The 13,582-nt window shown below is 40.5% G+C and overlaps 2 protein-coding genes across 4 annotated transcripts in view; one reads left to right on the top strand and one right to left on the bottom strand.

The window, feature by feature from the left end:
• Positions 1 to 2,798: 2,798 nt before the first annotated feature.
• LOC127789906 (tRNA (guanine(37)-N1)-methyltransferase 1) overlaps positions 2,799 to 13,582 on the top strand; it is a 38,251-nt gene continuing 27,467 nt past the window's right edge. For all 3 annotated transcript variants that reach the window (XM_052318994.1, XM_052318995.1, XM_052318993.1), the window contains exon 1: positions 2,799 to 3,702. In XM_052318994.1, coding sequence (XP_052174954.1) covers positions 2,818 to 3,702 — 885 coding nt within the window. In that variant the 5' untranslated portion in view covers positions 2,799 to 2,817. The remainder of the gene's footprint in view (positions 3,703 to 13,582) is intronic.
• LOC127789907 (uncharacterized) lies at positions 7,473 to 7,989 on the bottom strand. Its single transcript, XM_052318996.1, has one exon. It carries the CDS (start codon positions 7,703 to 7,705, stop codon positions 7,610 to 7,612), a length of 96 nt encoding a protein of 31 aa, XP_052174956.1. The 5' UTR covers positions 7,706 to 7,989; the 3' UTR covers positions 7,473 to 7,609.

The following is a 13,582-nucleotide window of genomic DNA, read 5'->3' as shown; positions in this document are numbered from 1 at the left end:
TTCCCCGAACTCTGGATTTCGGGGAAGCCTAGCCTTCCCGAATGCTATAGTTTGGCAAAGCTATCTCAACATTCAGGAAATGGAGGCTAGTTGGGGTTCGGGAAGGGCTTTCCGCAACTTCATTCTTACAAATACAAACACATACAAACAAACACTATTATAAATACAATATTGTTATAAATACAAATACAAATTGTGTGTTTACCTATGCGTGATATTCTTTTTCTAAATCGTTGTTTTGTTCTTCCTCAAACTCTTCCTAGTTATCCATTTTAGTGTAGTAATCCATGATGGATCATAAATAGCTAAGTCGCTCGTATTTTCAAAGAAAATGGATTTAAGTGAAAATGAATTAGTATGGGTGTGAATATGAAATAAGAGGGATGAAAGATTTGAAGAGAAAATAAATTTGCCTGTGATGTAATGTCAGGTGGGTGGTTGAATTTGAGGAAGAATAGAGATTCGCCGGCGGAATATAGTGGTATGTCAGCTGGGTGGTTGAGTATTGAAGATAAGGGTAAAATTGAATTTTTATTCGAGGATATTTTAGGGATATTAAAAAGTGGTTGTGAAGAGTAAAATTTTGACTGTGAATAGAATTTCCCAAAGGAAAAAGCTATTTTGTACAAATGGAGTGTACATGTGGGTTTACAAGGGGTGTGAAATGACAATTTTACTCCTTCCTCTCATCTCTCTCCCCTTTCACTTGTTGACCATTTTGCCCCTTCTTTTCCTCTCTCTCTCCCCTTCCCAAGCCTTGCTCTTATCGCCTGCCATTTTGTCACTGAATCATTCTCGCTCACCACTGCATTGCCGCAACCCCTATAATGCACTCGTAAAAATTTTATTTGTATAAATAGCATGACCCATGGTGTATGCTATTTGCAGACGACATAGTGTTGGTAGATGAAACAAAAGAATGAGTGAACACTAAGCTTGAATTATGGAGAAACAATTTAGAATCTAAGGGATTTAAATTAAGCAGAAAGAAAACAGAACATATAGAATGTAAATTTAGTAAGAATGTAAGAATGGAGGATGTTATAATAAAATTAGAAGACCAAATCTTACAAAAAAAAGACCATTTTCAATATTTGGGATCAGTGATTCAAAAAGATGGAGAAATTCACGAGGATGTCACACATAGAATTAAGGCAGGTTGGCTAAAATGGAGAAATGCATCGGGGGTGTTATGTGATGGTAAAATCTCATTAAAATTGAAAGGAAAATTCTATAGGACAACTATAAAACCAATTTTGTTGTACGGCTCAGAATGTTGGGCAGTCAAATACCAACATGAGCAAAAGACGAATGTAGCGGAAATGGGGATGTTAAGATGGATATGCGGCTATACAAGAAAAGATAAAATTAGAAATGAAGTTATTCGTAATAAGATATGAGTAGTGCCAATAGAGGAGAATATGAGAGAGACTACACTAAGATGGTTTGGTCATGTGAGAAGGAGACCAAGAGACGCTCCTATGAGGAGAGTTGATGAAATGGAACAATTAATCAAAAAAAGAGGTAAATGCAGACCTAAGAAAACTTTGAGGGAGACATTAAAGTTTGATATGAAATGTATGGATCTCAATGAAGATATGACAAAAGATAGAAATACATGGAAGTCTAGAATTCATGTAGCTGACCCCACATAGTGGAATAAAGGCTAGATATGTTGTTGTTGTTGTAAATAGCATGACCCATGTTGGAAAAACCTAGCCTTAAGAGTGGTCTTAAATTAATATGCGGCAAACTCGTAAGTAGTAATAGATACGGGAAAATTGTGAAGCTTGAAATAAATGGGCGCAGGTCTACCTATATAACTTTTAGAATGTAAGAAGGGTTGAAGATTGAAGGAAAATTTGCAAAAATAGGACGGCCGGCAAAAAACTTTGCAAAAATAAGACTCTTAATTTTTTTTTGCAAAACTAGGACTTTTGAGAGTTAAATAGACTAAAATGCCCCTGATTTAAATCAGTTTACGATCCCCTTCGTCTTCTTCTTTTTCAATAGATTTTTTTCTTTCTCTTTCTATTACTCTATATATATAAGGTACATATATATATCCATCTATCATTTTTTTGTTTTTTTACCATTCTCTGTAACCTAAATATATATGTATATATTGTTTATGATTCAAGAGATATGGGTCTCTCTCATTCTTTCTCCATTATGTATCATATATTATACATGTACTGCGTCTATTTGCATTGATGAGAGAGGAAAAAAGACAAATGGCGGCCATGTACAAGAAAATGAGAAAAACGATTGCAGTAGGGTCATAGCATCGTTGATTGCGGTCGTGATTGATATATTCACTGCAACTGTTTTAGTTTCTTGTCGTGGTCATGACAGATATCTTTAACAAATAAGTGTTAAAGATATCTGTTAAGAATATCGGTTAACAGATATCGGTTCTGTTAAGGATATCGGTCCTTAACCGATATCGGTCCTTAACAGATATCGGTATCTATTAATTGATATTTTTAACAGATATCTTTAACAAATATCAGATATTCTTAAATTACTTGCAATGACTTTAAAAGCGAAGATCGACGAAGAAGCACCAACCTTAGACGCTTAAAACAGAGGATGAGCGATAGAGATGTTCTAGTCAGCGGGGCGATTGAGGATGTGCGTGCGAGAGGAAGAAGACGAAGGGGATCTTAAGCTGATTTAAATCGGGGGCATTTTTGTCCATTCAACTCTAAAAAATCTTAATTTAAAAAAAAAAAATAAGAGTCGTATTTTTAAAAATTTCTTCGCCGGCAGTCCTATTTTTGCAAATTTCCCAAGATTGAAAGCTGGGAGGCTACAATGGTCGCCAATTTCAGGATGCGGACGCACTCTCTCCCACTGGCGACCTTCATCATCTCGAAACCTCGCTTCTTCCCTAATCTCACCTTCCGCTCTCATCCTCTCTCTCTCTGTCCTCTCTACGTTGCCTCTACCTCCACCACCACCCTTAGTCAAGCGCTTTCTTACGGACCTTCTCTCCAGAAGGGCCACAAACCTTCTCAGTACAACCCTCCCCTCCCAAAACCATCCACTGCCACTGTCCACAAATTATCAGAAGAAAGACGCGCAGGAGACGATGTCGACGACTTAATTGACAGGGAGAATTTCACTCGTATCTTTGACGTCGCGGCCCTTCAGGTCCCGGCCAAGCATTGTTTTGTCCTCGAAAGCCGGCTCCGTGGCCACCTCTTGAACTGGCCTCGTATTCGAAACATCGCTAGGATTCCGGGTGACGAAGTTGAAGAAGGTGAGTCCCTAAACCTTCTCAAAATCCAAAACATAAATTCTTATGCCATTGAGGACTGCGAAAGCTTAGCGCCTCTGAATCGAGTAAATGGAAAAACCGATGAAGATGGTGAACAATTGAGCCCCGTTCTGTACAGGGATAACCTCGCAAGGACCTTTAGTTCACGGGGTTTCGTTAAGTTTGGGAATCTTGCGAGGCTCTCAAGACCGAAGAAGAGGAAGAAGTTAGAGGGGCAGAAGAAAGGAATTGGGAAGAATGAGTATGCTATGGTGGAGATTGTTGAAGAAGAGGAAAAAGGGGAGGAGGAGGAGGATGACTTCAGTGGATTGCTGGGGTTTGAGTTTAAGGCAAGGAAATGGAGGGGTTCGACTCGGTTGTTGCTTTTGGATGAAAAGCATGCTGGAAAAAGCTTGGATCAGTTGCCGGGGGCAATTAAGGTGCATCTTACAACACTTCTGCGAGTTACTTGCTATCTCTCTCAGAATTATTTATAATAATAAAAAAAAACATTGGGAAAGTTCTCCGTTAACAATCAATTCAACGCCTGTTTCTTCAAAGAAACTGCTGAAGATTAGAAAAATATTGTTCATGCTTAAAAAAAAAAAAAGAATGACTGAATAACTGGACATATACTTGAATAGGAAGTAAAGAAAGCACAATAGAAATAAACTTTTGCATCTTATTATTTGTTTGCGTTATAAGTGGTCCATCTATGTAGAAGCATACTAGTTCCTATATGTACACAATTTATATATTCATATATATGTGTGTGTGTGTGTATGTGAGGCAATGAGAGAGATGTAGGTGGTACTCCATGGTGGCAGAACTGTGGCCATTACTTCATGTCACTTGTGTTCATGTGCCTGTCACATTTGATGAAACCCTACACTGTAAAGTCTGTTGTAGCCTCCTTTAATCTTGTCTATGCAAGAAGAATGATATATATTCTCTTTAGAAAGGACTTTGCAGCATTAACTTAGGTTTTTGAGTGCTTCCATTAAAAACATGCGGGCATTATGGGGGTATATGTTTACACAAGTCCCTTTTTGTTTCTTTTTTTTGGGGGGTGGGGGGGGGGGGGTGGGGATGATGGAGGGATAAAGAACGCAAGGTGATTGCATAGTTGGTCTTTCACCATTGGATGTTGAAAGTGGTAGATCAAATACTAGCATATAAGCTTAATGTCTTTCTTTTTCCAAAAACATTTACATGTTTGTTCGAAACTTAGTAGGCATAATTTATGACAGCAAGTTTGTGTATCTAGGTTGAGGCTTCTGGTTTCCTGCCCATTCTGCTTATGCAAGGACTGGTCCATGAAGGCTACCCCCCCATATTCTTGTTTATTTATCAAAAAAGGATCATTAAATAAAAAATTAAATGTACTCAATGGTTTCAAAGGTAATTTCGTTTGAGTTGCATGATAATCTAATATGAAAATCTAGTCATTTGAAAACCACATATGTGGAAAGTCAACTAGTAAAATATAAATGTTGATGATGTTACGTTGAAACTTGAAGGTCAATAAATCCTTGTAAATATCAATTCAAATATCTTAAACACTTCATCCAAAAAGATGAAAAGTCAATGAGGATGTTACTCATGGGATTAAGGCATGATGGTCAAAATGTAAAGTATGTCTAGTGTTTTATATGATAGTAAAATCCCATTAAAGTTGAAAAAAATTTATAGGATGGGCATAAAATATCTTAAACACTTCATCCAAAAAAATTTGTTGTATGGTGCAAAATGTTGGGCAATAAAGTATCAACATGTGCACAATATGAGCGGTTCTTGGAGATTAGAATGCTATGATGTATGTGCAACCATACAAATAAAAAAGAGAATATTAAAAATGAGGTTATTTGTTATAAAATTGGAGTAGCTCCCATTGATGATAAGATGCATGCGACACGATTAAGATGATTTTTTTATGTGAGAAAAAGACCAATAGAGGATCTTGTGAGGAGAGTGGATATAATGGAATAAGTGTTTAGCAAAAGAGGTAGAAGAAGGCTAAGAAAGACATGTTAGAATATTTTTCTAAATTGGGCTATCACTAATTGATTGATTTTGATTTTGTGAAATGGGTTGATAAAATGTTGTTTCAATTAGACATATAGAGAGCCCATTGTCAAAACTCGATTTTGATAGAGGATTCTCTCGCAATTCAGGATGAATTGTGCGAGAATTGATGAGCAGAAAGAGAGAGAGAGAGAGAATACAGAAAGAGAGGGAGAGTCGAAAAAGAGAATGTGAAAGAGGGAAATGGGATCCAATTGTATTCAAGCATGCTCGCTAAAGCAGCGATTGCTGGCTTATATACTCCTCCTTGAGGAGTGGCGTCAAGGTTTGAATTACAATCTCCTAATTACCGATCTTCTACATTCTTCTATCCCATAATCACCATCCCCATTTATTACAATATTACCCTTCTTCTAATAGGCTATTACATGGCTACCCTTATCACATGATACCCATGAAGTATATGTGATCTTTAAATTACTGGGCCAAAGTAACATCTTCTGGCTCAATGTGGAGGTGGATAATGTGGGCCAAATAACTTGGTGGTGTTCTGTGATGAGTGGGCTCACTAGGGTATATTTTGTTAATATAAAAAGACTAGGTTCCCTCTTCTCTCTATATACATAGTACGGTTGTTGTGCTAGGAAAAAATGGGGAAGTGAAATTTTGAGAAAAAGCTGGCGACAAAAGGATTGCCGCCGGCTGCCTCGTGGCAGCCTGCCGCGAGGGCCAATCTCGCAGGCCCTCACGGCATACGCTAGCCGTGCTTGCCATGAGCTGCCTCATGGCTACTTGCAGGTTGGCCGCCAGGGTCAGCCTCGCAGCAGGTCTTGTCTGTGAGGGTTAGCCTCACGACAGCATGCCACGAATAGCCTCACAGCTAGGCGGAAAAAACCTCTTCTCAACGAAGCCTAAGCTCCACTCAGCAATTGCCACGTGTCAGCACCAACCATGCTTGAGAATCGTGCCCTATAAATACCCAGCTATAGGACATTAAAGAGGACTTTCGATTTCGGTAAAATCTTGGACACTTTGATTGCATTTTCACTGTTTTTGTGAATAGTTATCTGGATCTGGTATTGACTTAGGCATCGAAGGGTCGTCGCAGGTGAGGATTCCCGTGAGCCTTCTAACCCATTTCTGAGTATCAACAGGGCCAAAACCTTGTGGTAAGACCTAGCGGCGAAGCCAAATCCTTGTGGCGAAGCCAAAACTTGTGGTAAGATCTAGCGGTGAAGCCAAATTCTTGCGGCGAGATCTAGCGGCGAGATCTAGCGGCGAAACCAAATGCTCGCGGCGAGACTTAGCGGCAAAGCCAAAGCCTTGTGGCAAAGGAGCTTGTGGCGAAGACCTTGTGGTGAAGGAAGATCTTTGTGGCAAAGGAGTGTGTGGCGAAATCCTTGTGGCGGGCATCTTTGTGGTGAACTCCCTTGATGCAGCTTCTCTTACGGCAACTTAACTTCACCCGACACCAAGCTCGAGTGAACCTCGCACCATAAATTTTAATTGTTGTATTTTTGGCAACAACAACGATGAATCTCATTTGTAATCATTAAGAATAGAGCCAAAAAAGGAAGAATTTAGCCTAATGTCATGCATCTAGGGTTTAGAAAGGAATTGGAAGAAATTGAGGGAGAATAAGAACAGAGTGAAGGGGGAAACACAACAGAAAGAGAGAGCAGAGAATTGAGGGAGAACAGAGGAGGTCGAGAGAGAGAGAAATGTAGCGAGAGATGATTGAACTTAGATTATCAATTCCACCCTCACTAATTCTCTAGGTTCCAGCCTATTTATAGGTTTTTTAGGCTTTCAGTTATTGGGACAACTAAAAGGTACAAACAAGGAAAGCAGTAAGGTACAACAAATAATTGATACATGTAATATACTATGACTAATCTACCCTTGGAGTCGTGACAATTCCCTTCTCCTTGAGAGAGTGCTTGTCCCCAAGAACTTATAGCAACTGGCTCTGTTTCTTCAACTAACCCCTACTTGCTCTTCTTCAAATCCTTCCATATGTAATAACTACTTCCGGCACTGATGTCCTGGATTAAATTTTTCTCACAACGGTAACATATTCCTAATTGTCGCTTCTGTTCCATTGAAAGAGATTTGGCTGAGTTAGGGTTAGTATGGACCCTAGGATTCATACTTCCTTGATGTAGTTATGATCAACTTACTTTCACAGTGCCCTACCCGTAGGGGAAGTCGAATCCCCGCTTTTGTTCCATTGAAAGAGATTTGGCTGAGTTAGGTTAGTATGGACCCTAGGATTCATACTTCCTTGATGTAGTTATGATCAACTTACTTTCATAGTGCCCTCTACCCGTAGGGGAAGTTGAATCCCCGCTGCTTCCTTGAAAGAGGGATGTCCTGAACCACTAGACGATGGGGGCATACTTGCTCAACTACCATCATACTATGATCAGTTTTTTGAAATTGTCAATATAATGGAATAGTATGATTAGATCCAAGGTTTCTTTCCGTTTTTCATGATTTCATCAAATTTTTTTGCTTCGTTATTCATTCTATTTTATATACATAGAATCCATTATTATTCTATTAAGTTAGAATAAAATAATAAAAAAATAGAAATAGTATGAAAAAGAAATAGGATTCCTTCAAGGAGTAATTTGTCCGCTAGAAAAGTAAAAGGGTTAAATTCCATTTCTTCCACTTTCTTTCATTGATCGATTCATTGTTAAGATATGCCTATCTCTATCTCACACTAAACTAGTAGATTAACAACCGATAAATCCGGGAAACGAGATCAAGAAGTTAGCGAAAATTCTTTTTCTCTAATCAAAATACTTTAGTTCATGGGGCAAGTCGAATTTATGATTCAATAAAATAGCGTGAATCTATGTTGTTGAATTGGTAAGAGTACATATATCAATCAAGCCGATTTCGTTATGATGGAAATAAAATTAAGCCAATAAAAGAAAAGCAATTAGGGTCATTGTTGCAAGAATTCATTGCAATTTTCTAGATTCGCTAGTTAAATCAATTTTCTTATTCAAGTTCAAGAATGAGTCACTAACTAGCCACCATGAGTTTACTGCATGTATGTAGATCTATTTTATCCACATAGTGACCTATTCAAGAATTTAATCAAATAGGCCCTTTTAACTTAGTGGCTCCAAAATCTCCCTTCCAACAGTGGACTATCATAATCTTAGGAGCAATAAAAGAGCAATATTGTAATAGGCTTATAATAGTTTATTAGAAGATATTTACAATTTGTTAGGAGTACATGAGTGTTGTTATGATTCAGTTAGCAGTCAAATTTGCCTATGAAAGGGCTATTGTAAGAGAAGGGGATTATGTTGAATGATATTGAATTTCTATGATTTCTCTTGTATCTCTCTCTAAACTCCTTCTCACGATCCCTCATTCCTCCCCCATTTCTTGCTGCTTCCCCCCCCCCCCCCCCCAATCCGTCTAATTCTTCTTCTGTTTTCTCTCAAATTCCTATCAAAACCCTAGGTAAACCATAGGTCCCTGACAAATTGGTATCAGAGCAATCCATCATTGGCTGTGGTTTTGATTCGAGTTGAAGACCGGTGAAATTAATTCTAATGATTGAGGCCTAGATCAAGGAAGCTTGAGGCAATTCTATTGATTTCGACTAGAAAGAGTCACATAGCAGATTCGGGCGAATTGTGGTGGTTGTTCCCTAGAGGCTAGATCCAAGTCGCTGCATAAAAGGTGACTCAGCCCAGACGATTCTAGTGGCCCGATGAATATAACGGAATCGAAGTTCTAACAATTGAACAATCCAACTTCCAAAAATGATCCAGGCAGAGTGCTTGAATTCTGTAAAATCCTATTAACTATTCAACGAGCAGAGTTGGCGAATTCGGGCCTAAGGGATAAGTGAATTTCGGTGGTTCCGGAGCTATTGGATGGTGATTGGGCAATAGCTATTCCTTGGCTATTAATGTCTGACGATTATCGACGGTTCCTCTGTGATTGATTTTCGACAACCTAGGCCAATTCAAGGAGCTACCATCTACTGGTGGACCTCGGCCAGTCGTTAAGATTGCAGTGAGTAAGGAGTCGATTCCTTTAGGTTGATCGGAAATCACAGTCGAATCGGACCAGAAGATTTTTGGCCGTTGAATCCATTGTGATTGGCCCTTCCAAACGCCGAAGCAGATTCAAGGCCAGACGATTCCAAATTGGAAGGCGTCATAGAGCGAGGCAACTTGTAAGAGGCTGAATTGAACTGATTAAATCTTCTACCATTAAATTGCAATTGAGGGCAAAGCAGATTCGGCGGATTTGGAACCATTTGTTTGGGGCTAAACTGAGCTTGTGATCCTTGGCCATTGAGTTGCAGAAGCGTGACAACGCAACGAAAGTGTGGTGAACCTTGTTGATCTATAGACCAATTCCAACGACTCTGCCGAAGTGATAGAGAAACGAATCTTGGCCGGGGCTCTGTTTGGATTGGCTAGATGGCGGAGGGAACTCGCATGAAGGATTTCGAGTCGCAGCTGCAACAAGTTAGCTCGACCATGACGGAACTCCAAAATAGAATTGATTGACTGGAGATCGGGAGTGTTCGTAACCACAAAGTGATCATGGCGTTGGATTGTAAGATGGAGAGTTCAATGAAAGGGCTGGAACAAAGGTTGGAGGGGTCAATCGTGAGAAGAAATGGGAGCCCAGATGCAACAATTCCTATTGATGTTCACTCGCCAGAATGCAGTAAGGGTTGCTCTTGATTTTTCCCCTAGAGAAGGGACTGGACTAGTCTTACTAGGGAATAGAATGAATAAGGTGAACGGAACCTCTGAGATCGAGGTAGACCAGGAGGAGAAAGATGATGAAATGAATCCTATTACAATGGCCAAGAAATCCGAAGGATAGCAGCTAAACCAGGGTACAGTAGCATGGGAACAAAACATTGATTCATTGGTAATGCCGGCTTGTTATGATCCTAGGGTTTACTCTAGGATTAGATCGAAAATCGAAAGGATTTCGATAGGTTTAGAACCAAGAACTGATAGATTTGGGGGAGGGAATGAGAAGAATGAGGGGGAAAAATCAAAAGAAGAAGGGGGAAGAAACAAAAGAATAGAAGAGAGGGGAAAGAAGAACGAGAGGGAGAGACGGGAGAGGGGAAGGAGAATTAAGAGAGAGATAAAATTAAGATTTTCATTCATTCAACAATCTGCCTTCCCTTCTCCTACCAACAGCCTTTTATAGGCTTCCTCTAACAAAATAATAGCATCCATGTACTGTAACAGCATTACAAAATATCTCCTAACAACTTGCTAAATCTATTACTATAATGTCCTTCTATGGAATCTTGGGTCATGACAATTCCCCTCCCCTTGAGAGAGTTCTTGTCCCCAAGAACTTCAACAATTGGTAACTACTATTAACCAATTCCAGCTTTCTCAATCCCTGTCATGCCTCTTTCCTTCTTTCTTCTTCTAGGCTTCTTCTTCTTCGTTTGTAGGTTCTCAAGATTAATTCCAAGACTAAGTTGGCGCAAGACTCTAGCAGAAGAAACTTTATCAAGTTCAAGTCCGATGCACCCAAGTCCTGCAAAGGCTGTCCAATTACACTCAATCCCCCCATCCAATACGAGGAAGGATGACATACCTACCTCCATAGCAACCTCTACTCTATTCCCATTCATCCCATGGCGTTGCTCTGTTTCAGCAATATCCCCCACACTCTGTACATACAACATTGGGAAATTGTAGACTTGCCTTGGATACACAGTCTTAGGTTGTCTATGAGCCTTACAATTAGGATTTGCTGCCACTTTAATCCTTGCCAATGATTTCTTAGCGGCTGCCATATGTACTTCATCCTTTCCATCTTTTTCCACACGATTTATAGCTTGTTTATCAACTAAATCCTCTGCTTCCTCTTCCTTCAATAATCCTTCATTTTTTAACTGCCAGTTCTAATGAGGCATTAACTCTTTCCATTGTTGCAGAGTTGGTTGCAAAGCAGCTGTGGCCAAATTCATGTCCAAGTCTCCCAATTTCTTGTTAGCTCCCAGCAGTACTGTTTTCTGATTGACTTCCCCAATCATTTCTTGGTTTGGACCTCCTCGATTATCACCTAGAACATCCTTAATGATGACTGCAGTTTCAGTTATGATCTCTTGATTCCCTGCAAGTAATTCAACAACTTCTTTTCCCTTTTGTCGGCTGCAATTCCCCTCTATTTGGACTTCTTTTTCAGCAATATCAGATGATCCCTTTGCATTGGTTGCCCTATCTATCCGTTTATTACAGGTTCCCTTTGAAGGATGTAATCCATCACCAATATCATCTCTGATGCTGCCAACATCCTTCTTGATATTGCTGCCTAATTCAAAGTACCCAAGCACATACTTGGAAGACAATGATGAATCAGTTTCCCACCTTCTTGTCTTCTCCTTTGGCTTCTCCATTTTAAGAAACTTCTCCTTGTTAAAACTTCCATGATAATCATCGAAGTATTCCACCGGGAAGTTGTAATGATACTTCTTAATAAGTATCATTGCAAATTTTTGCAGCTTCTCGTGGAACATTCGACCGAATTCCTTGCACTCTTCATGAATCCCATTGCTTGTTCCTTTGTCCTTGTTGCTGCCAATTCAAAATGCAGCCTCCTTTGGCTGCCATTGAGGCTCCATTCCAGCTAAAAGGAAACTTTCTCCTGCTGCAATTGAGACTCCATTAGACCCCTTTGTGCGCCACTTCCCAAGGCTTCTCGAGCAGGACATTCCATTGAAAATGCAGCATCCTTCGGCTACAATTAAGGCTGCTCTCTTGCATGAAAATTAACCACTGAAAATGCAGCATCATTCGACTGCAATTGAGACCCCATTTGTGTCACATGTGCCTTGCTTCCCATGGTCGACATCTCACGGACATGACACTTGGAAGACCAAGGGATAGGGATTGTATACATACCGCTCTTCACTGATTCGTTGCTATTAGTCATTGAACTTCTAATCGCTGAAATTGATTGCCCCAAGCCTTCAACTTGGATTTGTCGGAATTGCCGGAGCTCACTGGAATCTGCTTCGCACTTCCAAGTTCGGCCTTAGCTATCAGCCCAAGCTCAATCTTCGTGTGTCGGAATCGAATTTCTGCTTCGTCCTCAATTGTGCATGCTGATCGACTTTGATGCAGTCGACACAATTTGCCGGATTCAAGCCGAAATCTGTCTGACCCTCCTTCACATGCCAATTCCGTGCAAGACTTATTAAAATTCATTGCCGTTCGTCAACATCTTGCCTCGCCCATTCCGAATCTGTTGCTGGATCACCTTCGTAAATCACTGTTGGAGATTAATCTCCTAACATCAACCACTTTCCAAGTCACTGGAGTCGCCGAACTTATTTTGCTTAACCACTGACCGCAATTGACAATGGTCGCGTCTCCTACTTTCTCGTCCGACTCACTCGTGAACCTCTTGGTCGTCCGCGTCACCGCCTTCAACGGACTCCCACACCAATTGCGAATGTTCCTCAGTTCGTGTCCCACCTAGCCGATTGGTTGGTGTTTTCGATCGGGTTGATGTTCAATGGGTTCACCCGGAGGTCTGGGTAAGGCCGATGACTGCCTGATTTCTAGCCCAATCTGCGCTTCTGATTCTAGAAATCACTAGATCTCACTGCTACTCCAATCGCTACACCCACTGTACCGCGACACTCTCGATTCCAACCCATTGTATTGCGTCACTCCCGAGTTCAAATAACGATACTCACATAACTGCTAATACTTGGAATCCCACTCCAATCGCAACCTTCTGGGTTGAGGACCACTACCAGATAGCTCCTTGCATTCGCCTGGGTTGTCGAGAATTGTGGTCGTACCTCACCTCCTCTATCACGGTCGGATATGAAAATTCACTAACCTAATCGTCCTTCGAAGTCGTCTTCAGCAATCGAACTCGCCTTCGACTCTGATTCTAGGAGTGGCGAATTGCAAATGCTATTCCTCTTCAAGCCGAACTTGCTGCCACAGTTTCCTTCTCAGGCCGCGGAATCAAATTCCGAGGTTCAACCAAAAATTGCCTAGAATCGAATCACCCAATCACCGATGTGCCCGAAGAACCCTGGCTCTGCTGCAATCTTCTTGGAGCCACTGGCGGAACTCATCGATACTCACTGTCAGAACTCGAATCAAAACCACAGCTAATGATGGACTGCTCTGATACCATTTGTCATGATCCTAGGGTTTATTGTAGGATTAGATCGGAAATCGAAAGGATTCTGATAGGTTTAGAACCAAGAATTGACAAATTTGGGGGAGGAAATGAGGAGAATGAGGGGGA

This window comes from Diospyros lotus, chromosome 14 (genome assembly GCF_014633365.1).
Source record: "Diospyros lotus cultivar Yz01 chromosome 14, ASM1463336v1, whole genome shotgun sequence".
NCBI classification, from domain to species: Eukaryota; Viridiplantae; Streptophyta; class Magnoliopsida; order Ericales; family Ebenaceae; genus Diospyros; species Diospyros lotus.
The sequence above is the reverse complement of the archived record's forward strand: the minus strand, read 5'-3'. Positions and strand labels throughout refer to the sequence as shown.

Excerpts from the sequence above, each read along its gene's own strand:
- LOC127789907 (XM_052318996.1), bottom strand. The coding sequence starts at position 7,705 with ATGATGGTAGTTGAGCAAGTATGCCCCCATCGTCTAGTGGTTCAGGAC.